The 27768-nt window shown below is 42.4% G+C and overlaps 1 protein-coding gene across 1 annotated transcript in view; it reads right to left on the bottom strand.

Moving 5' to 3' along the window:
- Positions 1-27515, bottom strand: part of TRAPPC11 (trafficking protein particle complex subunit 11) — a 77013-nt gene extending 49498 nt beyond the window's left edge. Inside the window, exons 1-15 of the mRNA XM_077477287.1 lie at positions 27364-27515; positions 23771-23995; positions 23526-23695; positions 19389-19459; positions 18482-18596; positions 18138-18237; positions 15168-15241; positions 13333-13429; positions 13086-13219; positions 11687-11834; positions 9881-9974; positions 5454-5533; positions 5155-5233; positions 2040-2094; positions 1629-1774 (exon numbers count right to left, since the gene is read on the bottom strand). Of these exons, the coding sequence (XP_077333413.1) occupies positions 1629-1774; positions 2040-2094; positions 5155-5233; positions 5454-5533; positions 9881-9974; positions 11687-11834; positions 13086-13219; positions 13333-13429; positions 15168-15241; positions 18138-18237; positions 18482-18596; positions 19389-19459; positions 23526-23695; positions 23771-23974 (1567 nt within the window). The 5' untranslated portion in view covers positions 23975-23995; positions 27364-27515. The remainder of the gene's footprint in view (positions 1-1628; positions 1775-2039; positions 2095-5154; positions 5234-5453; positions 5534-9880; positions 9975-11686; positions 11835-13085; positions 13220-13332; positions 13430-15167; positions 15242-18137; positions 18238-18481; positions 18597-19388; positions 19460-23525; positions 23696-23770; positions 23996-27363) is intronic.
- Positions 27516-27768: the final 253 nt, after the last annotated feature.

The following is a 27768-nucleotide window of genomic DNA, read 5'->3' as shown; positions in this document are numbered from 1 at the left end:
TTTTCTAACCGTGTTATTATTTTCTGTAAAAAAAAAAAAAAAAAAATCCTTACGGCAAGCCCTGTTAACCACTTTCAGACCGGACCATTTTGCTGGCTTAAGACCAGACCACTTTTTGGGATTCGGCACTGCATCGCTTTAACGGACAATTGCGCGATCGTGCAACGTGGCTCCCAAACAAAATTGACGTCCTTTTTTCCCCACAAATAGAGCTTTCTTATAGTGGTATTTGATCACCCCTGCAGTAATTTTTTGCGCTATAAACAAAAATAGAGCGTCAATTTTGAAAAAAAAAAAAACATTAACTTTTTGTTATAATAAATATCCCCCAAAAATATATATATAAAAAAAAAAACATTTTTCACTAAGTTTAGGCCGATACTTATTCTTCTACATATTTTTGGTAAAAAAAAAAAAAATAAATAAAAAAAAAAATCGCAATAAGCGATTATTGGTTTGCGCAAAAGTTACAGCGTTTACAAAATAGGGGATAGTTTTATGGCTTTTTTTTTTTTTTTTTACTACTAATGGCGGCGATCAGCGATTTTTATTGTGACTGCGACATTATGGCGGAAACATCGGACATTTGACACATTTTTGGGACCGTTGCCATTTATACAGCAATCAGTGCTATACAAATGCACCGATTCCTGTGTAAATGACACCGGCAGTGAAGGGGTTAACCAGGTGGTGGCAGTGTAGGTGTTAAGTGTCCCTAGGGGCATGTTACTAACTGTAGGGGGCTGGGCTTTGTGTTAGTGAACACTGATCTCTGCTCCAGTCACATGGAGCAGAGATCAGTGTCACTTGTTGCTAGGCAGAACGGGGAGATGCTGTTTACAAATGGCATCGCCCCGTTCAGCCTCCCCATGAGGCGATCGCGGATATCCCCATGGCGATCGATTCCGTCGGACCTGCGACCGGACTACACTTTCACAAGTGTATAAAAAAATAATAATAAAAACTACTGCATAATTAGCCTTTATGTTGTAGACATCTGAGAGAGGAAGTGATTTAGTACTTTAGTAAAACAAAAATGGGAGGGCTGACACCACTCGATCCACACAAATGCTGTGTGCTGCAAGCACACATTTCTGGCAGTTCACGTTAATTTTTCATACTTACCGCGTCTTTGAAGGGTTTAAAATACATGGACATGAATTGCACAGACGTACTGCATATTTTATTTTGCCCTAACTTGAGCGATAAGTTCAAGTTCCTGGCATTAGGGAGATACCAGAGTGAGGATTCCCAATGCCCAAGTGACACTGGCATTTACTTTATTTGGCATCAAGAGATGGTCCCGACAGAATTCTGTTTTATTTAAATTGCCCCTGACAATTCTGACTGAGGCTGGGATCACACTAGCTGCAGCCGTGGCTCACAGCAGGGGTCCAGTGCTTCCCTGTACACCGATTCAGATGCGAATCAGGTCCAAATTTCTGCCTGAATACGCAACCGATTTGGAGACAAAGACCCACAGGACCCTTTTCCAGTGTGCTCCGCAGCAGCCCCAGAGGTGTGTGAACCGGTCACATTATTCTGTCATGCGAATTGAATGGTGGGGGGCGCGCATCCAACGCACATCAGTGTGAACCCAGCCTAAAGCAAGGCAAAAAACAAAGTACCTCTTCCAAGCAGCTCCAGTGAATAGGTGATATAGTCTTTTAGTTGTGCCATGAGATAAGCACATTTTAGTGCTGTGGTCAATATAGAAGTCAGTAGTGTCCACCATCTCTCACTGCGATAGTCACACATGACATAGTCCAACAACCTTATGAAAACAAAACAGCAGAGTTTAGTGTCTGCACAACAAAGTATAGAAAGTAGATTTTATTATTTGGACACAAATACAAGAATTAATCTACGATGTACCAACCAACATTTCCCAGCATGCTGTGAGAAAATACTACACAGAAAAGATCAATGTTCATCTTATTTGTGACATGTGACAGTACAAGAATATGGCGTTCTGTATGCCATAGCAGGTATTTTAACAAAAAATTAAATAAAAATAATTTCCAAATCGAGAGACTTACTTCAAAGCCTTAGTGTAGTCTTTAGAGAAGTAATATTCTTCTCCCATCTGCACCACTATTGAAGAAGAAAATAAAATTACATGTAGAAGGACCAGGAAATTTTATTCAACTTTACTTTCCATGCATCTAGGTTTTAAGAAAGCCTCATAAAAAAACAAAACAATAGGCATTCATTTTTCAAGGTGAGAACAGTAGGAGCAGCTAAGGGTGAAGAATGATGGAGGAGCTTCATGTCAACCATTCATCCACAACAAGTTTAACCACTTCAGCCCTCATACCTGTACAACTCCTGCAGACCAGAGTGATTTTTTTTGCTTTGGGCCTGTACCAGTAACTGTCATTACTTATGATAAAGTAATACATATCCAATTCTTTTCAGGTCTTAAAAATGAGTAGGACAATAATCATTATATGGAAAGGGGAAGACCGTTAATAAGGGATGATCAGAGTAAACAATATAGCTTGGTTTAATAGAAATACATTTTATTAATATAAAAAAAAAAAAATTAAAAAAAGTACGTTTTTTTTTCTTTTTTCCTTAAAGTTATAAAGACAAAACATTTTTTTTTAAACCTTAATGCATTCTCTGCATTAAGGAGAAAAAAAAAAAAAAAACACACATCTTTCAATATTAGTGCCCCCAGCCCCCCCTTTAAACAGTTACCAGAGTCCCGCATCGATTCAGTCCTTCTCGCCCCTCTTTGTGCTCTCACAAGCTTAGCTGAGAGCAACAGGAGCAATTGGCCCCTGCTACCATCAATCAAATAACGTGCGGCGGGAGCAGGGTCAAGTCACGTTGTGTGCGTCTATGGACGCACCCAGCCCGGCTCAGGATCGAGCCCGCACCTGTGCCCCCATAGCAATTGGCTTGTTATGGTGGCACATGGAGAAGAGAAGGAGCCAAGAATGGCAGTGGTAGACCCCCACAAATGGTGCTTCAAGACAGCGCTGTGCAAGACGACTGCAAAGAACAGGAAAGTACAGCATGTTTGGTATTAAAAAAATAAAACAAAAAAAATAACAGCCTTTAAAACCATTTTAAGACCCCTTTCACACTGAGGAAGTTATCAGGCGTTTTAGTGCTTGAAATGGCCTCTGAAAAGCACCTGAAAACTGCCTCCCATTCATTTGCATGAGTGCTTTCACACTGGGGCGGTGCGCTTGCGGGATGTTAGAAAAAGTCCTGCAAGCAGCATCTTTGAGGTGGGTTTGGAGTGCTCTAAAAAACGCCTCTGCCCATTGAAATGAATAGGCAGTGCTTCCGAAGCACCTTAAAAAAAAAAAAAAAAAAATTTTTTTCTTCTTTCTTTCTTTTTTTTTAATCCAAAAAAGAAATGCCCCGCTAGCAACGAAAAGCGCCGCTAAAGCACCGTAATGCCACGTACACACGTAGTCGACTATCCGGCGGACTTAGTCTGGCGGACTTCCTGCGAACGGGCTACTTGCCCACACGGCACTTTTTCAGCGGACTAATACGGCGTACTAAGGCCGCGTACACACGGGCGGACTGTTCGCCCAACTTTGTCCGCTGAACAGTGTTTCAGCGGACAGTCCGCTCGTGTGTGGGCTTCAGCGGACAGTTTCAGCGGACAGTCTGACAAACAAAGTTTTTCGGAATTCCCGTAAGACAGTCCGCTGAAACTTGGTTTGAGCGGACAGTCCGCTCGTGTGTAGGCTTGTTCGTCAAACTAAGTTCCGCGCATGCTCAGAAAGGATTTACACGCCGAAGGTTGCATTGCAGTGTATAGGACGTCATTTTTCTAGTCCCGTCGTACGTGCCGTTCACGTCATCGCGCACGCTTTCAGCGGACTGTTCGTTCATCGTGTGTGGTCAAGTCCGCTCATGCAAATTTTGAGCGGACTGTTTGTCGGATTGTTTGACAAACTAAGGTGGGCGAACAGTCCGCCCGTGTGTACGCGGCCTTAGTCTGCCGTACTATCAGCCGTACTTTTGAAATGAACGGACTCGCCCACACACGTGGAGGAAAGTCTGGTCATTTCAAGCGCGTCTCCAGGTAGACGGGGTCCGCGAAGGAGAAGTTGCTGGCCCCGCCACCTGGTATGGACTTAAAGGGGAACCCCAACTCCGAAAAAAAATCGGCGTGGGGGGTCACCCCAGGTCCACATCAGACCCTTGTCCGAGCACGCTACCCGGCCGGCCAGGAAAGGGGGGGATGAGCGAGCGCCCCCCCCCCCCCTCCTAAACCATACCAGGCTGCGTGCCCTCAACATGGGGGGTGCCTTGGGAGGGGGGGGCCGCACGGCCCCCCCACCCCAAATCACCTTGTCTCCATGTTGATGAGGACAAGGGCCGTTGGCCAGGGTTGTGCCTGCCGATGATGGCATCTCTACAGCATCTTCCAGTCTAGCGGGCTCAAACTGATCGAAGAAAGGAACACTCCTCCTCACACTACCACCCCATCCAACTGGGAACTAAGATTCTGCTAAGGAGATGAAGCACCGCCCCTCAACTCCATCACCAGGCACTGAAGAGAGGCGGAAGAGGTTTCCTGCCTGTAAAGAGAAGAGAAGAGATCCCGTGGCCAATAGAAAGAAATCAAAGTGGGGGGGGGGGGGAACCCAACCAACAGGCAGCTCTTACAGAGATAAGCTCCCCACCCAAAAAAAAGACCTCAGGTAACATGCCTCCTGTGGATGGAGGAAACAAAAAACTGACCATGTGCCTGAGAGACTGCCTTTTGAACTCTTTGGCAATGTGTTTCCAGGTGGAAGGAGCTCCATCTCCAGGGCTGTCCTGGAAAGCAACTGGAGGAAAGTAGCCTATTCAGTCAAGGGGCCCCAGTAGATATTAAAAACCAGGATGTGCGGATTGCTAACTGGAAGTTTTTCAGCCATGCTTCTGGGGGGAGGGGGAAGAGTCTAAAATAACCTCTGGTATGACAATAAAATGAATGAACATGTTTTAGTATCTACTGGAGCCCCTTGACTACATTAGGTTATTTTATGCAAAATATAAATTTAGCCTTTAAAAGGTGGATTCTGAATGGTGGCAATGGGAGGTTTCTCTTTGTCCGCTGGAAAGCTTCATTTAATGATTAAATTCTCAATTTCAATTTTCACTATTTATCATTTATTAGTGAATTAAAGTACTTACTTAAGTGGCTCTTCATTCGGGGACACTTGTATTTCTTGAACTGAGCTACAGCACTGCTCAGGAGGCTGATAATGAGCTCCTAATTACAGAATAAAAAGGGAAGAGTTGAGAACACAAAATAGAGTCAACAAAGAGATGGGAAAATCTGTGGGCTGCGCAATGCAGCTTAAAGACATGATTCTTCAGACTGACAGCTGCCACAACAATTTTTGGAGAACGCGCATTCACCAGATGCATACACAGCGATATGAAAAATACATTTGCTGGCATAAAAAAGGCAAAACCAAAAAGCTGCTTACTGAGTGAACGACGTCTCTTTCTTTAAGCTGCAGAGCAAGAATACCTGCTTTTTCTTTCTCTGGATCAGAAAGATCAAAGCCTGTAAATAATACAGAATATATGTTTATTAATGAAGTGCGTTATAATGGTAGGAAAGGCTACTGCAACAAGTAGGGACATTTGACCCTACTACTCTGGAACAAAATAGCAATAAAATTCTAAAAAGGTTTTAACAGCTCACTCAGTTAAGTAGCATCCATTTTTATTCTGGAATTATCCAATTATTATTATTATTATCATCATCATCATCATCATTTATCTGCTCAACCCCATATTGGACAACCACTAAAAAATTATCTTTTTTTTTTTTTTTTTTTTAAGTTTTTGTATTCAGTGAAAAAAAAAAAATCACTGTATTACCACACCCTATGTGGTACTTTCCCTGTCCATTATAGCCACTTCAACATATCAGATGTTGGGATTTACACACATGGAGTGGCTGGGGGAAGTGACTCTCAGCCAATTTCAAGTGCAGTCATCAATGTGCTGTGGCTATATTGGACAAAAATAAAAATGCAGCTAATAAAGAATCACAGCTGACCAACAGAACAATATGAAATACATAACTTAGCAATAAGTAAAAACTTAAGTCATGTATATGTAAAGGACCCTAACTAAAAGGTGCACCGAATGGAAATGGTGCCGAAACCAAAAATGCAGGATGCACTTGGTCTAAAACCAAAAATTACCGTTTTTAACCCCTTCCTGCCCAAGCCAATTTTGAGCTTTCAGCGCTGTCGCAATTTGAATGACAATTGCGTGGTCATGCAACACTGTACCCAAATTAATTTTCATAATTTTTTTCCCCAAAAATAGAGCTTTCTTTTGGTGATATTTGATCACCTCTGCGGTTTTAATTGTTTGCGCTATAAACAATAGAATAGCGACAAGTTTGAAAAAAATAAATAATATTTTTTACTTTTTGCTATAATAAATATCCCAATTTAAAAAATAAATAAATAAAAAAATGTCCTCAGGTTTAGGCCGATATGTATTCTTCTACATATTTTGGTAACAAAAATAAAAAATAATCTCATTAAGCGTAGATTTATTGGTTTTGAGCAAAAAAGTTACAGCGTCTACAAAATAGGGGGTAGTTTTATGGCATTTTTATTTATTATTTTAATTGTAATGGCAGCGATCTGCGATTTTTATATCGTGACTAACATTGTGGCAGACAGATTGGACACTTGACACCATTTTGGGACCATTGGCATTTATACAGCAATCAGTGCTATACAAATGCATTGATTACTGTACGATTCCAGATTGTACGATTTTCGTTTAGTCAGTATAGTTGTTGTCCGAAAATACAAAAAAACACTACAAGACATGACATCACTTTCTATTTTTTTTCCTGTCGTACAGGACTTTTCCTATTCAATTTATACTTGTGACTATTAATCGAAAAAGGTCGTACGATCTGTACACGATCTGTCTTATGTGTATGGGCCATAAGTCTGTCAAAATACATACATACATACATACATACATACATACATATGGTCTATCACCACATAATTATCCAAACATGACCAAATAAAATTGACACAATTATATTATCTTCAAATTACTAGAAATCCAAATCAGTATTTAATTATTTTGGGGTAACAGTATAATAAAAAAAAAAAAAAAAAAAAAAAGGAAAAAAGGATCTGGTTCACCTCACGTTTTCTCAGAATCAATTCTCGATCACCTCGATTTTTATTCATCTCTTCCAATACCATATATTTCAATTGGAAAAATCGAGTGACCTTTATTCACAAAATCTCTGGCTAAAGGTAATTGTGTTAGTTTATCCCGAATTGAATACTTATGCTTAGCTATACGGTCTTTTGTTGTTTCTCCAAATATAAAGTAACCCACAAGGGCACTTTATAGCATAAATTACATAAGAAGATTGGCAAGTATGGTATCCTTTAATTGGGATATCAAAACTTTTGCTGGGGTGTGATATAGTTTTCCCTCTGATCATAGAATTAAAGACCATATAGCTAGACATAAGTAGTCAATTGGAGACAAACACAATTACCGTTAGCCAGACATTTTGCGGATGAAGGTCACGCGATTTCCCAATTGAAATATATGGTATTGGAAGAAAAAAATAAAAATAGGAGAGGAGGTGCTCATGAACTGATTCTTAGAAAAAGTGAGGTGTGCTGGATCAATTTTTTTAATACTGTTACCCCAAAAGGATTAAATACTGATTTGTATTTATTTGATGGAGATGATATAAAATTGTGTAATTTTATTCAGTCATATTTGGATAATTATGTGGTGATAGACCATATGTATGTATTTATTTTGACAGACTTACAAAGTGAAGGTTCCCGATTGAAGTATGAGGAGAACACCTGTCTTGGTTAACCATTTCTGTGGTAGTGGAGAAAAATAATCAATGAAGGAATGTAATTATACTGATTAGTCAGGATTGATTCCATATGTGATTTTTTTAAAGTGTTTAAAATTCTCATGAATTCATTGGAAATGTTAGCTGTGTTTTGATATGTCGAAGGGTGTGAGCATGTGAGCCTGAAATGGAAATCTTGAACATCTGATCATGTATCATCTTGAATTATTGATTAACCACTTAAGCCCCTGAAGGATTTACCCCCTTCCTGACCACAGCACTTTTTACAATTTGGCACTGCGCTGCTTTAACTGGTAATTGCGCAGTCATACAATGCTGTACCCAAACAAATAGAGCTTTCTTTTGGTGTTATTTGATCACCTCTGTGGTTTTTATTTTTTGCGCTATAAACAAAAAAAAAAAAAAAAAGCAAGCGTCAATTTTGGAAAAAAAAAAAAAAAAAAAAAAGTATATATATATATATATATATATATATATATATATATATATATAAAAATTTTTTTTTTTACTTTTTGCTAGAAGAAAAAAAATAAATAAATAAATAAATAATTTATCTCCCCAAAAATGTTTTTTTTTTATTAATTTCTTCATCCGTTTAGGCCATTATATATTCTACATTATTTTTTTTTTTTTAACAAAAATAACACTTGCACAAAAGTTATAGCATCTACAAACTATGGGAAAAGATTTAGGACTTCATGGCATTTTTATTTATTTTTTACTAATAAATGGCGTGATCTCTTTTTAGCGGTACTGCCAAATTGTGACGGACAGATTGCACACTTTACACATTTTTGGGACCATTGACATTTATTCAGTTATCAATGCTATAAATATGCACTGATTACTGTGTAAATGTCACTGGTAAGGAAGGGGTTAACACTAGTGGGTAATCGAGGGGTTAAATGTGTGTTCCCACTGTATGGGGATATGACTGACTAGGGGAGGAGACATATTAGTCCTACTTACTAGGAACAATCAATATGTCTCCTCCCCCCTGACAAGACAGGGATTTGTGTTTTTTGTTTATTTTTTTTTTATTTTTTTAAGTGAACTGATCCTTTATGGATACGGAAAGTGCAAGTTTGACTACAGAAGGAAAAATTCAGTTTAGAGCAAGGGCTCTTTTACCATGGTGTACTTAAAAACAAGGTATGAGTTTAACAAGTTTTCAAATCAATTTCTGGATTTCTGTCTCTCAGCATGCATTTGTGAAACTTGGACATTTGACTCAAAACAAGGGGTGTGCTTCTTATTCTAATGGAGAGGTGCGTTTTTGCTGCACTTTTTAAACATGCAGCATACTGCACCCACAGTGCATTGGTGGGAAGAGTTATATAGGGTTACATTGTTTATGCATTTTTGTTTCAGTATTTAAACACCAAAAGTGTTTAAACTAAATTACAAATACAGACATGCAATGTGAGACCTTCCTGATAATGGATGCATCACACAGCCCAAACTTGAAATTCAAATCTACTGAGCTCCTCTCCGTATTCCCACCGGGACTCATAAGAAAATTGTGAGTGATTTACCCTGCTGTGAAAGCACATATACACCAGTAAAAGTAGGACTAAGTGCAAAACTTTTTTTTTCTATTTTGGATAGAGTAAAAGGAGAGTTAAAACCAATGTAAGGTTTATTTTTGTCATCTGTGTCTTATTTGGAAGCTTTCCCTTCACTTCCTGTCACATAGCAAAAACAGGAAGGGAGAGGAAAATCCCTGAAAAGTAAGAAAATCCCTGGCTGCCAGAATCGGTGTCCCCATTTGATGATATCTCCTTTATTCCAGTTCTGGGGACAACCCAAAATTTGGGAATTTTTTACTCTCACTTTTCGGTGATCATGGTAAACAGGACTAAGAGGGGGTGAATCTCCCTAACAGGTGCACATACAGCAAAAAAAAAAAAAAATTGACAGGTGTTTTTAACCCTCCCACTCTATCCAAAATAAAAGTTAAGTTTTGCCTTTAAATTATACTTTAACCCAACAGTAAATGACTAACAAGTTACTTACTTAGTATTCCTTGCCTCCATGCCCTCTGTCCATAGAAATCCAGAGCTCCATTAGGTGTCTCCAGAGGGTCTGGGTTAGGATAAACCACAGAGGGCTAGAAAAAAGTAGAATATCGTAAACTTACATAAAGTGGTAGGTTTATCAGTTTAATCAGACAAACTGAAAATGGGTTCACATAACAAGTCTAATTATAAGATGTATAATGATTTATGAAGAGGTTTGCAGTACATTGTTGAACATCTCTTTCAAACTGAACTGTTTCAGTCTGTGGAGAGACCGACTGCTGCATCACATAATTGAGGACCAAGAAAAAATTAACTCAAACATCTCATGAATCATTCAAAAACCAGAACGGTGTTATAAACTCACAGTGCTTATGAGCGCCCCTGAAAACTTAAAAGGGGTCTATTAACACTGAGTATTGGAATAAAAGCATCGAATTCCATCTTTTCTTTCACTTTAAGCTCAAAGCTGGCCAAAACAAAAACATTTATTTTACCAATTGCTGCGGTCGCTGTCAGTGCTGCATAAACTGTATGTAGCATCAACTACATAGAATATGCAGTGCTTCCTGTCCACTGCCAGAATATAATCTCAAGAGAAGCTTCCTCACAAGAAGCCTTGTATTTTTATTAACAAATTCTAAATCTGATTGGCTAATTGGTGGACAGATAACGTCGCTATCTCCACTAGTCACTCATAGGAAGCCATGTATTCATTGATAAAAAAATACAAGGCTTTCTGTAAATGGCTCAATAGGACTCAGCCAGACTCTTGTTCTCGCAGCAGACAGAAATCCCTTTACAACTGCCAGCACCCAGTGGTACATTCTATATGTAGCTGATGCCAGATACAAAATGGCATATAACTGAAGTGGAAAGAAAATGATAAATGGTTTTCAATTTTTTTTACAAATAAATATCTGAAAAGTGTGGTGTGCATTTGTATTCACCCCCCCCCCTTATTTTCCTTCCACGTTACAATTATGCGCCACTTTGTGTTGGTGTACCACATAAAATCCCTATTAAGATACATTTACGTTTTTGGTTCTAACATGACAAAATGTGTAAAATTTCAAGGGGGTATGAATACTTTTTCAAGGCACTGTAAAGCATAAGTTCACTTTTTAGAAAAAAAATAAATACACATTTTTTTTGCAGGTAAAAGTCTATTTTTTTTGAGCCTGTAAAAGCATTCGTTGGTGCCATGGGGGTCTTCAGCTGATCTGCCAGTGTCCACCTCCTGTATGGGCAAGCAGATACAATCTAACAGGAAGAGAGAATGAACTACCTTGGTGCTCCACAGTGCCATGGTAGTTAATTGAAAAGTACAAACCTACAGCTGCAAAGGCTGTCGGACCTGGTTGTTTTTTTCCCCATTCACAGAGCACCGTGAATGGAGAAACTGTGTTTGTTGCAGTGCGACAGCTACTAGGGGGTGAAAAGATGCTTTAAATTAAAAGGAAAGATGTAGTTAGGCTTTAGCAATTTTTTTTGTTATGCATAGGGTGAGGAAAGATCAGGTTTTTCTTGCTGTCCCCACTGGGGAGGAGATCCAGTATCTATATCTACCTGATAAAAAAAAAAAATTAAAATTCTGATTTGTCACTGGGTCAAAAATAGGAAAAATCTTACATATAAAAACATACATACACACTTGAATGATCAAATGGGTTTGAAACTTCAGCAGCTTTATTTGAAAACAAATTAATGATAAGACTAAACCATGCTGGGCATTAACATCACTGACACAGTCTTACTACTGTAACAAACAGCTCTAGCATGCTGGAACTGGAAGCCAACTTACACTGTGATTACAAAGAAGAGCAGCTTGATGCTTGCGCTCCTGTGCGTAATATGCAGCCTGTTGGTAGTAGAATCCGGGATTCTGGGTCTGAATGGCATTCAGTCCCAACTTAATAGCTTCATCAAACAAGTCCCCAAAAGCCTGGAATCTTTATTGTTAAAAATAAAGAAAGAAACAGTCAGAACCAAAGTTCCTTTATTATGGTCAGCTAGATGGTGGAAGTTTTTGAGCAAGCTAGACTTATAAAATTGTATATAACTTATTTCCAGGCCATCGTCATGAAAAAGTTATTGCATCGGGATTGCAAGGTTATGTGTCCTAGACATAATAAATATTACAATAAATGTAAAGCATTCAGAAAAAAAAAAATCTGATGCTAGGTCCCACTCCAGGGAGTCAATAATAGAAAATTAAAATCCCATTAACAATACTGCCTGAATGTAAAAAAGTTACTTACTGTAACATATACTGTTATGTCAGCTTTACCATTCTGCTATCTCAGTGTAATTTCAATTAACTGCTGGTCTGATGGCAAGACCCTGTGACTTCTCAGGACCAATCACAAGCTTCTACTGCATGCCAAGAAACGGTTTGTGTCCAAAAGGCACTCAATAGCTGCATGACCATGCTTTAGGCCAGTTCATGGGCAGTCTATCAGTGACTCCATCTACTAATATAGAAGATGGATACTTCCTTTAGAACTGCAATAAGATAGGAATGTAACACACTAAGCAGATGCATCCCACAACAAGTGTACCTAGAATTTGGACGCATACAGGAGAATTCATAAAGAGTATTGTAGACACTGTGAACTGACAATATTTATTTTATAATCTGTTGCAGACATTGCACTAGCAAGGAGGTACCTGCATTTGACACACATGATGGTACTAGTACCAGAACTGGAACACTGCTTTCATGAATTAGCTGCAGGCCATGTTAAAAGATAAATTCACCTTTAAAAAAAATAAATGCACATTTTTTTTGCAGGTAAATTTTTTTTTTTTTTTTTTTTTTTTTTTTTTAGGAACCTGAAAAGCATTGCACCAGTGATTAGCAGATTGTTGATGCAATGCAGGTCTCCTGCAGACTGTCAGTGTAAGCTGTTTGCCTGTACATTGTACAGGCAGGCAGTTTCACACTGACAGGAAGAATCAATGAACTCATTGAGAACTACAAGCGGACCGCTGCAAAGAACATTGTGAATGAATGATGCTGCCAAAACGGGGAATCAGGCAAGGGGGATGTGGGAGCCAGTACATTTGTAACATGTTACACCTTGAATATGGATTACATGCTACACCCTGAACATATCCTTTAGGGGGGCTATACCATCTTAAATCTGTTTTTGCTTTATTGAAATCCCCCAACCCCCCCCCCCCGTGATGAGTTTGCATACTGTTTAGACATCCAGGCAGCATGCTCAAAGGACAGCTCAGCACTGCCTATCTTCTTCTTGCACAAATCAATGTGCTTTCTGAACTGAGCAATGGCATCTAGAGGGGTGTTGTGCTGGAAACACAGGCGGCAGATCTGCAAAAAAATATTTTTCAAATTTAAAAAATATAGACATAACGGAGTGTTAAATGAATAAAATACTACCTAAAATCTGAACTGTGCTTGGTATTCATAAGGCGTTATCTCACCTTATAGTTTATAAAGCCAGCCATAGTTTTAATCTCCAACATGTTTGTTTCATGAGCCCTCAGTTCATGTACAAGGTTATAGGCTGTCCGGTAGTTCCTAAAATAAGCAAATGGCATAACATTTGAAGAGAATAGTAAAAAGTTGTGAAATTTGGCACATGCCATTTACATTCTAGTAAATATTCTCTATGAAGAGTATGTTTTCTTTCACAAATATTTTTCATTGCTTGAAATGTCTTCCAAATAAGCAAGCCCTATTCCCAGCCCCGATAGTCCTACCACTGACACTACAGCTACTAGTTTGAAAAATGTCCTGCTGTCGCCCCTGTCAAAGGCAGCCATCATGTCATACAGACAGCAGTATGGGGCAGGACCATGAGATTTCTGTAAGGTGGGTGGGCAGTGGGACCTAGGAAGAGCACACTGTGACAAAGTATGTAGGCTGCAGGTGTAAGGAAGCATTTTAGTAATAAAACAATGACAAGCTAAATTACTAGGACTAAAACAAAAAGAAAAACTAAAACCATATACACTTAGTTTGAAAATGAAGAAATGTCTGGGTCACATTCAAACATGAGAAGCTTTTGACTTGCTACGGTACCTTTCCTCCTCTGATGCAGCACCGGGTGTTAGGCCGTCTTCAGATTGGTGCACTGCGGTTTGGGTGCAGCACAACTGGATGCACATTTTACATATGGTTTTAGGTGTGAGCCTATTGGCTTCTATTAGACCGTGCATTAAAGATGCAGCATGCAAGACTTTGATGCACTTTCATGAAAAAGCATGGTGTAACACAAGTCAATGAGATCACAGGACGCATTAAGGTGAAAAAACACAAGGGTTTACAACCCCTTTAAAGTTAATTGTTATGGAATAATTTTCAGGGCTTGGTTAAGGGGGAGGTTAACTGTGAAGGGTTAAACGAGGAGTAATGCCGCTTACATATGACCAGACTTTCCGGCAGACTAGGTTCCGACGGAATCAGTCCGTTGGACAATCCGATCGTGTGTGGGCTAATCCGATTGTTTTTCAGTAAAAAAAAAAATCCAACAGACCTAGAAATAGAACAGGTTTCAAATCTGTCCGACGGACTCAATTCCTATCGGCAAAACCGTTTGTCTGTATGCTGGTCTGACGGACCAAATATGACGCAAGGAAAGCTATTGGCTACTGGCTACTGAACTTCCTTTTTTAATCCCGTCTTACGTCATCACGTTCAAAATGAATGGACTTTCAAACGGACTTAGTCCTTTCGTGTGTGGCCCAGTCCGTTCGGAAAATGTCCGTCGCCACTCCGCCGTAATTCTGTCGGGAAGACTGTCGGACCTAGTATACCAGAAAGTCAGGTCGTGTGTACGTGACATTCGATTAAATTTTTGTTTACTTTTAGGTGTCTGGGTGGAGGAGGACTTTTGTTACTTGTTTGTAGTCACTGCTATAAACTTAAGATAGGTACACATTTAAAGTATTTTTTAATTCAACCCAGCGGGCTAAGCGATGTTAGCACAGCAATCTTCCCCGCTGAGCTATTAAACACACTGATCAGCGCTCAAAGCCACTGGCTGCAAGTGCTGCTCAGATACTGGTTTTGCAGCATGCTCGTTCGATAGAAGACGGCTTCTGACAGACAGGCTGCTATATACACTTACTGAATATCGGTCGGGTTCTGTTCTGTTCAATATTCAACCCATGTGTGCTTGTAGACCCTGGAACCTGGGCACCTCAAACCAATGTATACCCTACCTTGTCCTAAATAACAAACCACCTGGCATTAACAACTTTGCATGCTATGATAACCCTATTATACTGTATATAAAATAAAGTGCATTACTCACTTCAAGGCATTCTGCGTATCCTGTTTCAGTTCACTGAAGAAAGCAATCTTAAACTGATGCCTTACAAACAGGAGCTATAAAAAGACAGAAAACAAAAACACTGTAAAGTTTCAAAAGTGCACATGAATAAGGTCACTGGACACTATTTATAAAAACTAATTTTTCATGCTTTAAAATGTTAGCACTGTACATCAGAGGGCCACTGGCTTCTAAGCCCCCATTGACACTAGTGCTATTTTGGCCCCATAGACTTCAATGGAAATGCACCAAAAAACACATTGTGCTGCAGCTGCACAAATGTGAACAAAGGCTTATGCTGGCTTGTTTGTTTTTGTTTTTTTTCCATTCAACTAGCAGGCCGAATGAAAAACTAACAGATTCCTCCATCCACCCAAACAAGGTGGAAGGAGGAATCTTCCACGCTGGGATATTTACCCACCTCTCTCAGAATACACTGAGCAGCAGCAGCCACTGATCAGTGGAAAATTTTCCAACATGTTCCTTAGACAGAAGTTGACTAAACAAAACAGAGGAGCCCACACAATGACTGAAATCTGGCCAGTCTCTGCTAGACCGACCAAATTTCATCAGCTTAATCAAATAGGTAACACTCTAACGCTAGCTAAACACCTATGTGTGTGGCTGCGGATATCACAGTGCTTCCCGGACCCACAACGAAAATGCGCTGCTCTTAGGAGTCGTGCAGGGCTGCCATACTGGGTGGTACCCTCAAGCATGTAAAAATGCAGCACATTTGCAGGAGCGAGAACCGCAGGGAAATTGCATAGTCAAAAAGATGCTTTTTTTTTTTAAGCCAATACATTTTTATTGAAAATTATTATTAGGTAACAAAACAAATTGTCATCTACTTTAGTCATTAATAACAAGCATAGTGATATTTAAATATATAGCGTTTGAAGAGGTGCATGCACTTTTTTTTTGCGGTAACACAGGTACAGTAGCCCATTCATTTGAATGGACTGCTATGCCCACGCAAACACGGGCCGCAAAAGCTCTAAAGGTGTGAACCAAGGGTAAAGCAGCGCATAATTAATACAGTTGTTTTTTTGTCCAACCAGTGGGAAAAAAAACATAATGACCCAAATCCCCCATCTTCACATTCAAGGTGGATGGAGGAATCACTCATACTGAGCTATTGGAGTTGATTTACTAAAACTGGAGAGTGCAAAATCTGGGGCAGCAGTGCACGGTAGTCAATCAACCTCTAACTTCAGCTTGTTCAATAAAGCTTTAACAGGAAAAGAAAAACTGGAAGCTGATTGGTTTCTATGCAGAGCTGCACCAGATTTTGCACTCACCAGTTTTACTAAATCAATCCCACTGCTGGCTATAGTCTTCGGAGCTGATCGAGTGGCCTTTTTTTCCCACCAACAATCTGGTTGTACAAAAGTCGATCAGTAGATTGAATTTTTGAAAAATGTATGGCCGGCTTTAGGTGCCTGCATACAATTGCGGGTTGACATGAAGGCACAAACATGACTTTCCTCAACCTAAACTGTCTGCAGGGTGCCATTTAAACATGCCTCTTAGCCAAGTGTCACTGAAGCAAATAGGAGAATAGAAAACCAGGCCAGATTTTGTTGACACTGCTTATCTCCCAGGTAAAGAATAGCAATCAGAACATGTTTTATAACCTGTCTGATCAATTTTGCCCCCAGGAGAAGTCAGCCTAGACCTACAAACATGACCAGATCACCCAATTCAACTGCAAATAGCTAAACTGACCAACTCTAAATTCAGGTCTATGGGTTCCTCAAGCTAAATCATAAGGGTATGATAACAAACAATGTAGCACTATAATGTCAAAAAAAAAAAATAGAATAGAAATAAATCACCAAATGATCTGGTAGTGAAATCAAACTTAAAAAGGTCAGCACACATATCACATGTTGTGCAGTCTAGTAAGGAATACAGAAAATGTGCTTCAGTGAACTAACAATATGATCATAAAAAAGTCCAGCTATGACAAAATAATGTGAAACGTGAGTCCAGATATTCTGGATATCAATGCCCCAGTAGAAGGCTTATTAGTCGAAACGCGTCGGGCTAGCATTTCCTGCTCTCCATATTGCTCTTTTATCGTTCATTTTTATTGGATTACGTGATTCTTTTTGGATATTTTTTATGTCATTTTTTATATGTCATTTGGAAAAAATGTTTTCAAATGGAATTTCACTATGAGAGGCATTGTGTCCTTACTTTTTGTTTATGGTGAGCCCGCTCTGAGCTCCTAGCTGACCGGAACCTTCGAGAGAGAGTTGAAAACCCTGGAGATCTGAGGTGTACCGATCCTGAAGTGGGCAGCGACTATCCGGATGGTGATCCATGACCTGATGTATACGAATGGTGTGTGACGCACATAAGCCTGCATGACACATTTACTATACAGTAGTTTGTGTCCACCATTTTCGGTAAGGGTATCCACCATTTTCTATATTTTCTGGCTGTGAACGGAAGGCTATACATAGTTCATACCAACGGAATATCTGGACTCACGGTTCACATTATTTGGTCATAGCTGGACTTTTTTATGATCATATTGTTAGTTCACTGAAGCACATTTTCTGTATTCCTTACTAGACTGCACAACATGTGATATGTGTGCTGACCTTTTAAGTTTGATTTCACTACCAGATCATTTGGTGATTTATGTCTAGTTTTTTTTTTTTTTTTTTTTTTTTACATTATAGCGCTACATTGTTTGTTATCATTCGTTATTTTGACTTAGTTTGTTTGTATGTTAGCTGCTGTTTTGTGTTATATCACAATTTTTTGTCACTTATATAGGGAGCGCAGTGTTTTCCCCCTCTTTTTAAATCATAAGGGTATGTCAGGAGACTTTGTATATTAATAAATAAAATATGATACACATATAAAAATTACAGAATTGTATCTAAATCAGCAACTATATACTTTGTTTACTTTGCAATGTTCGTATCATCACTGTACCTGATGAGTGGTTTTATTTAAGAACTCCTTATGGGATTTTATCCTTCTGATTTCAGTGTAGTAATAGGTCTGTGCATGCTCATAAAATGCATTTTCTAACCTAGAGGGAGATAATAATAATGTAGGCAGAATTTAAATGATACAATAATGTGGTAACCTCAATTACACCCATGTAAAATAGATATGCACACTTGAGTTTATGAAATGAACTTGAAGATAAGGGGCAACAGCCAATCAAATATTAGTAATTTATTGTAGTAGCCTTAGGGTACTTGAGATCTGTTTGGCTCCACGTTTCTTTCAGATTGTTATAAAGTACCTGTTATGAACTAAAAACTGCATACCTAATAATGTAGCCCACCAAGTGGTCAGTGTGTGGGAGCACAAAGAGAGATTTTCCCGAAAGATCACAGGCATTGCAAAGGGCAGCAGCCCGTTCTGAAGCAATCAGATCTTCACCTGGACGACAGAGAGAATAACAAATAAGAACTGGTAGAATAAACAGTACATACAAAGAATAGTAGACTCTCGCTAGGTTGCAGAAGGAGTTTCCTAAATTGTTTAAAAGGACAAGGGAACCCCATTTAAAGAATAAGTAGCACAGTGGCTAAGCAATTAGCACTTCCATCTAGCAGTACTGGGGTCATCGATTCGAATCGAAACCACAGCACTACTTGCCTGGAATTTGCGTGTTCTCCCTGTGCCTGTGTGGGCTTCCTCTGGGTACTCCGGTTTCTTCCCACTCTCCAAAGACATGCTGGTAGGTTAATTGGCTCCTGTCTAAATTATCCCCATTATGTGTATGTATGAATGTGAATTAGGGACCTTAGATTGTAAGCTCCATAAAGTCAGGGGCTGATGTGAATGTGCAATATACTGTATAGGTAAAGTGCTGTGTAAATTGAAGGTGCTATATAAATATCTGGAATAAGTTACATTTTCTCTCTCTTTTTTTTTTTTTTTTTGGATAGAATGTGGAAATCATGGATGAAACGTCACTTGTACAAAAAATTCAGGGTTTACTTCGTCTTTAAATCTGTATCTTCCGGGTTCTCTTTTACAGAGTAAGGAAATATTGAAAGCTAAGACTCAATAAAATGAAGTTTATTCAGTTTTTGATTAAGGTATGAATCAGTGTCAAGTACATACCTACTGAAATGTACATGTCTTTACACCAGAGGGTGACGGTGATATATATAAAATATTTATTCAGTCTAATATTGTTATACAACACACAACACATAGAGGCACCTGGCGGTAATGGTGTTTTTTTCTGAATTAAAACCACAGCAACCTTCGTATTCCTTCCTTGCAAGCTTTGCCTAAAAAAGAAAAAGGGTGTTACTATTATTCATCCATGGTGCTGGGTGAAGGGCAGATTAACAACTGAGCACTAGAGTGGTTCTCGATAATGTTATCTCTGTAATCTATAAGATATTGATTGCATGCAGGCTGGAGGCTTAATTTGCCATAAAATAAAATGGAAAAAAATAGGTTTTAAGCCCCGCAAACATGGGCAGAACGTCGGGAGACATTTTCCGGTAAAAAAAAAAAAAAAAGGGGGGGGGGGGGGCAACATTCTGCATGTGTGTATGTGGCCGGCTTCTGTCAGACACGCATGCTGGAAAACCAGCAGCCGATTGACTCCTGATCAGAACTCTCAGCCAATGGCAGAGCGCACTAATTGGAGTGTTCTGTAGGAACACAACAGCTCAGCTGGGGAGATCGCTGAACTAACATGGTTAGTACAGTGGCTCCGACTGGAGCAGACAGTTTTTTTTTTTTTTTGTTATGAAACGCACTGAATTGCACAGAAAAAAAAAATGTAGTGTGTACCCGACTTGAGGCTGCAGCCTGAAGATGGTAAAATACTTCCTTTATCTTCCCTGATTAAATCAAATTCTCCTTCATTTGTGTCTTACAAGTTCCCTTCCCAGACACTGCAGCTCACAGCAGGAGTATTTTAGCAACGAAAGTAGTGCTGTTCAGAAAGAAGTGGGCAGGACTTTGTGTGACCAGGTGCTGACTGATCATTTAAAGCAGGGAAATGCAATTAGTGGACCTCCAGCTGTTGCAAAACTACAAGTCCCATCATGCCTCTGAGTGTCATGCTGGTGGCTGTCAGAGTCTTGCTATGCCTCATGGGACTTGTAGTTCTGCAACAGCTGGAGGTCTGCTAACTGCATATCCCTGATTTAAGGATAAGGTCACCTTTTGGAACATGTTACACTCTTATTAGGGTGTAACGTGTTCCACATGTTCACCTCAACAACGTCCCCTAATCCCGCCTTCCTCTGTGACTGCAAGCAGTGGATCCTCTCCCCGCACCCGCTATCGCATTTCAAAATCAGCGCAGCTGTGAGAGCCTCCACATTATGCATTCACAGCAATTTATGAATAAACTACAAGTCCTGTCTTCACCGCAGCAGGTGGCTTGTTCTCAGTGAGATGCTGATGAGAGCTTTCATAGTTCATTTACAAGCCTGACAGTCTGTACAGAGGTATAGGCAGAATATAGTAGGAATTGTCTGCAGGAGCCCAACATTGCACCCATGATCCACTTCTTAAATACTGTATTTATCGGCATATAACACACACCCCAATTTTAAGAAGGAAGGAACATTTTCACAGCCCCCTGCACAGTACGCAGCCCCCCCCCCCATCCCCCTGCACAGTACGCAGCCCCCCCCCCCCCATCCCCCTGCACAGTACGCAGCCCCCCCCATCCCCCTGCACAGTACGCAGCCCCCTCCCATCCCCCTGCACAGTACGCAGCCCCCTCCCATCCCCCTGCACAGTACGCAGCCCCCTCCCATCCCCCTGCACAGTACGCAGCCCCCTCCCATCCCCCTGCACAGTACGCAGCGCCCCCCCATCCCCCTGCACAGTACGCAGCGCCCCCCCATCCCCCTGCACAGTACGCAGCGCCCCCCCATCCCCCTGCACAGTACGCAGCGCCCCCCCATCCCCCTGCACAGTACGCAGCGCCCCCCCATCCCCCTGCACAGTACGCAGCGCCCCCCCATCCCCCTGCACAGTACGCAGCGCCCCCCCATCCCCCTGCACAGTACGCAGCGCCCCCCCATCCCCCTGCACAGTACGCAGCGCCCCCCCATCCCCCTGCACAGTACGCAGCGCCCCCCCATCCCCCTGCACAGTACGCAGCGCCCCCCATCCCCCTGCACAGTACGCAGCCCCCCCCATCCCCCTGCACAGTACGCAGCCCCCCCCATCCCCCTGCACAGTACGCAGCCCCCCCCATCCCCCTGCACAGTACGCAGCCCCCCCCCCCATCCCCCTGCACAGTACGCAGCCCCCCCCCATCCCCCTGCACAGTACGCAGCACCCCCCCCCATCCCCCTGCACAGTACGCAGCCCCCCCCATCCACCTGCACAGTACGCAGCCCCCCCATCCACCTGCACAGTACGCAGCCCCCCCCATCCCCCTGCACAGTACGCAGCCCCCCCCATCCCCCTGCACAGTACGCAGCCCCCCCATCCCTCTGCACAGTACGCAGCCCCCCCATCCCCCTGCACAGTACGCAGCCCCCCCATCCCCCTGCACAGTACGCAGCCCCCCCATCCCCCTGCACAGTACGCAGCCCCCCCATCCCCCTGCACTCCGTCTCCTGGGACAGTGCTGCCAGCATTCTCTACAGTTAAGGAAAAGAAAATTAAAAAAAAAATCACTGCCAGACCCTTTTTCCACTGACCTGTCACAACTGCTTTCTCTGACATTACATAGGTGGTCATGTGACCGCTCTCCTCCACCAATCTAAAACTAAGGCTAGGAGGAGGAGTTGCGGGAGGACAGCAGCCAGAAAAAAACAAAACTGAGCTATCAAGATAGTTACAAGCTTCGTTTTATAATGACACTGACACAGGAGGAGCAGTGTAGGAGAAGGGGCTGGCAAGTGATTTTTTTTTTTTATCAACTTTAGGACTATGCAGGCAGCGCTGTCCCGGGGCCAGGGGAGGCGGGGCGGCCAGCCTAACATGCCCCTGATGGGTAGCTCCCAGACCGGACCACCCGATCCCCGCCCCTGTTGGTAAAACATTATCTGTGTATAACACGCAGGCACTGTTTGTCCTCTGTTTTCAGGGGGGAAAAGTACATGTTATACACCGATAAACACGGTAGTTATAAATAGTGGTGCACCGAAATGAAAAATTCTGGTCACAAAAATCGAAAATTCAGGATGTAAGTGAAAATTTAATTGGCGTTTAAAAAAAAATATATATTTTTATAAAATGATTGCATTATATTCGACTTTTTAATTAATATCATGAATTTCAATGAAAGAAAAAAAAATGCACCTCTCCATTGAAAATGCAGCAAGAACACACCTGTGATGCATTTTTTGAGTCACATGACCTATGAAAAACACACCATAAGCATGGTAAAATCGCAGCCATTTCCAGCAGTCATTATCAACACTACACTAAAAACAATTTTCGGCTATCAAAATTTCGGTGCAACACTAGTTATAATAAATGAGACAAGACAAAGGGACACTTAAATTTGACCTGTGCATGTAGACTTCATTGAGCTCTAGTCACAAAGGGTTTGAAGTGTTTTTAAAGTCAGAAGGTTCTTTACTGCGTATTACCTGCATTAAAGTAAAAAACCTTCCACAAGTTGTCCCCTCCCACCCCCCTCCCTAAATACTTACCTGAACCCATCTCCAGCAGCGCTGGTTCTCTACCCCCCCCCCCCCCCCACAGGCACAGAAAGCAGCAGGAGCCATTGGCTCCTACTGCTGTCAATCAAATGCTATGGGGGCGGGTTTGGGGCGTGCAGTGCTGTATGTGTCAATAGTCGCACACAGCAAGCCTGCAGGTGGGCCCTGTCAAATCGTCACTTTTTGAATGAAATGTACCATTACCAAATATATTTAACATTAAGGCTGCTTTCACACTGGGGCGGTATTCAGGCGTTACAGCGCTAAAAATAGCGCCTGTGTAACGCCTGAAAAAAACCGGCCCCTTTAACTCCAGTGTGAAAGCCGGAGGGCTTTCACACTGGAGCGATGCGCTGGCAGGATGGTGAAAAAAGTCCTGCTAGCCGCATCTTTGCAGCGGTGAAGGAGCGGTGTATTCACCGCTCCTATACCGCTCCTACCCATTGAAATCAATGGGACACCGCGGCAATACCGCCGGCAAAGCGCCGCTGCAGCGGCGCTTTGCGGGCGGGTTTAACCCCTTTTCGGCCGCTAGCGGGGGTTAAAACCACCCCACTAGCGCCCGCACACCGCCGCTAAAACGACGGTAAAGCGCCGCTAAAAATAGCGGCGCTTTACCGCCGACGCTGCTCCCGCCCCAGTGTGAAAGCAGCCTAAGAGTATAGACACAAAAAGGTTGTAGATGGAAATAGTCTGGGGTCCGCACCTTACAATTTCCACCCTGGTTGCACATTCTGACTGCTTCTCCTTCCACTGGCCCTCATCCCAGTCCAGCTCATAAAACACAACAACCAGAGCAGGCACCAAGTTCAGATGTTTATTCATCCATCCAGTCTTCAGAATGCCTTTAGGAATGTACCATTCATAAGATGTTCTCTGAAGAAAGAGGAATACATTTACTATTTATCCATAGGCATTGAAGGTAGGTGTCAAATCACAGACTATGCTTACCTTTGTCCTACATTTTGGATATTCATGATCTCCGGGTAGGACCTTAAATGAGATTGGCACCCGGTCTGCTCTTCTGTTGGCGCAAAATGCATCCCATATGGCTCTGTGGATGGCATTGTATGTTACATCTAGTCCAGTGAGAGTCACGAAGGCCATTGGACGACAGCATAGCTCCACAGGGAAATCCCACTGCGTGGGGCCCATTTTTAAAATAATGGTGCAAACCTTATAAAGAACAACAAATATAAATTAAGAATACTAAATTGAGAAGTACAATTATGTTCACAATGCAAAATTATTTATCTTTTTTATATTTTAATATAGTAATATACACATTCATAGGACCTGGTAGGTATATCTAATCTTGTTCGTGCATCAGTCAGCCTGGACTGCAATGGTCATATAACAAAAGTACATGTATTCGATTTATTAGAACAGAACATATTTGGGGAAATGTTTTTACTGCAAAAAAAAAAATCAATTTAAAGCACTTTACGCACTCTCCTAATGTCCACTTCCACTTTTCTGGGATCTATTATCATAAATTACATATCACTGTGGAGCTCAAAATAAAAAATATTGGAAAATCCAGAAGTACAATAGACACTAATGCTGTACAATTTTGCTGTTGGCCTAAGGCTAGGTTCACATCCGCTGAGGGTTGGCACCTGTTCCCGCAGTCGCAACCAGCTGTACAGAAAAGCAAGATGGATGCCATTCATCCTAATGGCACACCATACACACTGGAAATCGCACAGGACTTGCGGTTCCTGTGCAGGTTGCAATAGCTAAAATGCTGCAGGGACCTTTTCCCTCCGTTTCAGGAAGCACGGCAGCTCATTCAAATGGATGGACTGCTGTGCCCACACAAAACATGGCTCATACGTGTGAATCTGGCATACGTTTTTTTTTTACCCCAATGCAGTGCCTGCACGAAGGTTAAAAAACACTTCTGTGATCAGAACCCCCCCCCCCCCCATACTTGTCTGAGCCAGATCTTGATCCAGTGCTGTGCCCAAGAGCGTTGTCTCTCCCTGCTTTCTTCCTCCTCACAGGGTGGACTGATAGCAGTGGAAGCCAGTGGTACTAAAAGGTGTAAGTTTTTTTTTTTATCTTACTGCATCCTCTGCATTAAGCTAAAAAAAAAATAAACAAAAAAAAAAAAAAACTTGTGTGCAGCCCCTCCCCTTTAGATTTATCTGAGCCCCATCTCAGTCCAGCACTGTACCTGAGAGTAGAGGCTCTCTTGGCTTTCTCTCCTCATTAGAGATTGTGGTAGCAATCACAGCCTGTGAGGAGAGAGAAAGGGGTGCCTTGGGATCCCACATGAGTTCCCCCATAGCAAAAGCGGCTTGCTATGAGGGTGGTCAGAGGGGGGGGGCAGGGGAACCAGTGGGGGACCCCGGAGGAGGAGGCAGATTAGGGCTGTTTTGTGCAAAACCCATTCCACAGAAAACGTAACTAAAACATGTTTGTTATATATAAATCACCGTTAACTTAATAAATCCACACACCACCATCATAGTGAATAATAAATCCATGCTGAATCCATGTGACACATGGCGACTGGACTTTTTTTTTTTTCAGATTTTATATTTGTTGTTTGGATTTATTATTCACTATGATGTTGGTGTGTTAATTAATATTGCTTATAGGTGTTACACATTTAATTAAAAGGGGTAGAACAACATTTCATCTGATTTGCTAGTGTTCTTTAGTGCTTTTGTCACATGTATACATGCATTTTTTTAATGGTTTAAATGAGACGTACGGGAATGCGTTTTTTTGTAGAATCATACTTACCCAGGAGGATGCAGCATCTGTCCCCCACCAGCCCTGACACTGAGAACTGAGCGATCAAACACAGCCAATTTCTCAGTTCTAACAGATCTGTGAGCAGAGAGCTGCCAACTGTCAGTCACAGCTCTCTGGCTGACGGAGTGCTGGGCTGTTGAGGGTAGGCCACTTTGCTGGCTGAGAGGTCAAACTGGGTGCCAGTCCAGGCATGTGGGTAGATTCTGAGCATATTGTCATGATCTTTCCCAAGCCTTGACTGGCTCTGTGACGTCAGCCGACACCAGACTAGTCCGCTGTCTGCTGAAAACAGGTCCCAGGAGTGCAGAATGAATGAGCTTTGGCTGTTCTTGTCCTTTAACATGTGTTCTGTTAGCTTCAGGCTGAGAATGAAGAAGCAAGTTGTCGAGCACCTAAAACGCGATAAACACTTGTGTTGTTAATACTCAGGTGCCCACTGAATTATATGGGGCTAAATACACACAAATCTGCTAAAAATAATCTCTTGTACTTCTTCCTATGACATGCTACAGGCAACAGAATGTACTAACGTTAAGAGATGTAATATAAATAAATGGATTTCTACTTGTTGAGCGCTGTCCCGTGTAGACATATGCGCGAAAAATGCTCAGGCCCCATTCACACCTTTCTGCATGCGCTCCCAAAAAACAAACACTGGTCTTGCACAGAACATTAACACGCAAGGCTCAGTGGACAAAAGAGCCCCCCCCCCCCCTTGCACCAGGCTCCCCACAGAGCCTCCCCCTTGCACCAGGGTCCCCACAGAGCCTCCCCCTTGCACCAGGGTCCCCACAGAGCCTCCCCCTTGCACCAGGGTCCCCACAGAGCCTCCCCCTTGCATCAGGGTCCCCACAGAGCCTCCCCCTTGCATCAGGGTCCCCACAGAGCCTCCCCCTTGCATCAGGGTCCCCACAGAGCCTCCCCCTTGCATCAGGGTCCCCACAGAGCCTCCCCCTTGCATCAGGGTCCCCACAGAGCCTCCCCCTTGCACCAGGGTCCCCACAGAGCCTCCCCCTTGCATCAGGGTCCCCACAGAGCCTCCCCCTTGCACCAGGGTCCCCACAGAGCCTCCCCCTTGCACCAGGGTCCCCACAGAGCCTCCCCCTTGCACCAGGGTCCCCACAGAGCCTCCCCCTTGCACCAGGGTCCCCACAGAGCCTCCCCCTTGCACCAGGGTTCCCACAGAGCCTCCCCCTTGCACCAGGGTCCCCGCAGAGCCTCCCCCTTGCACCAGGGTCCCCGCAGAGCCTACCCCTTGCATCAGGGTCCCCGCAGAGCCTCTCCCTTAAAACCAGGGTCCCCATAGAGCATCTCCTTTAAAATCAGGGTCCCCCAGAGAACCTCCTCCTTACATCAGAGTCCCCAGAGAGCCTCTCCCTTGCATCAAGGTCCCCAGAGAGCCCACCCACTTACATGAGGGTTCCCAGAGAGCCTCTATCAAAATCAGGATCCCCAGAGAGCCTCCCCTGCCCTTGGGGACCCATACGGAGACTCAGGGCTATGGGCCCCAGATTCGGGGCTATAGCCCCAAAAGCCACCACCTAGCGATGCCACTGTCCTCTATCAGCACATGTGTATGCAGCAGAGTGTGATTGGCTCCCATTGATCCCCCCCTGTAAGAGAGAACAGCAAGGTGTGATCATGGCTGACCCTGCACTCTATTCTATAAAAAACACAGTCCAGTGTCGGTACATAGATGCATTGAATGGTGTTGTTTATGGTACTGGAACTGCACTGGGACAGACAAGGGTGTGCACATCATAGCTCTTCTCTAATACCTGATCAGACTGCAGTGTCCTCTCCTCTGTACATGTCTCCAGTGTGTGGCCTGTCACTCTACAGCTCCCCCATACACAGCACCTATCATCCGGGCTCTACTCCTCCACCTCACACCGACTGTCAGCTGACACACCGCACTGCCCGCCGGGAAATCCTCCACCTCCATATTTACTTCGGGCAATTGTCTCCATTACATCCCAACATCCTCTGAGCACAAACTTTTACCGAGCTTGTCACCCTCCTGTGTATAACATGCATTACCGTGATCAATTGCTTTTGCTGCAGCTGCTGCTACACCAATATGATTTTGGTACCCTTCTAAAGTATTCACCGTTTGATTGCATTATATTTAAACAACGTCTGTTGCTTAAATATAATATAATTAGACGAAGAGTGCCATGGAG

The sequence above is a fragment of the Lithobates pipiens genome, unplaced genomic scaffold, assembly GCF_037356315.1.
Source record: "Lithobates pipiens isolate NorthernLeopardFrog02 unplaced genomic scaffold, aLitPip1_a1.2 Scaffold_13, whole genome shotgun sequence".
Taxonomy (NCBI): domain Eukaryota; kingdom Metazoa; phylum Chordata; class Amphibia; order Anura; family Ranidae; genus Lithobates; species Lithobates pipiens.
This window is presented reverse-complemented; position numbering and strand designations above follow the sequence as displayed.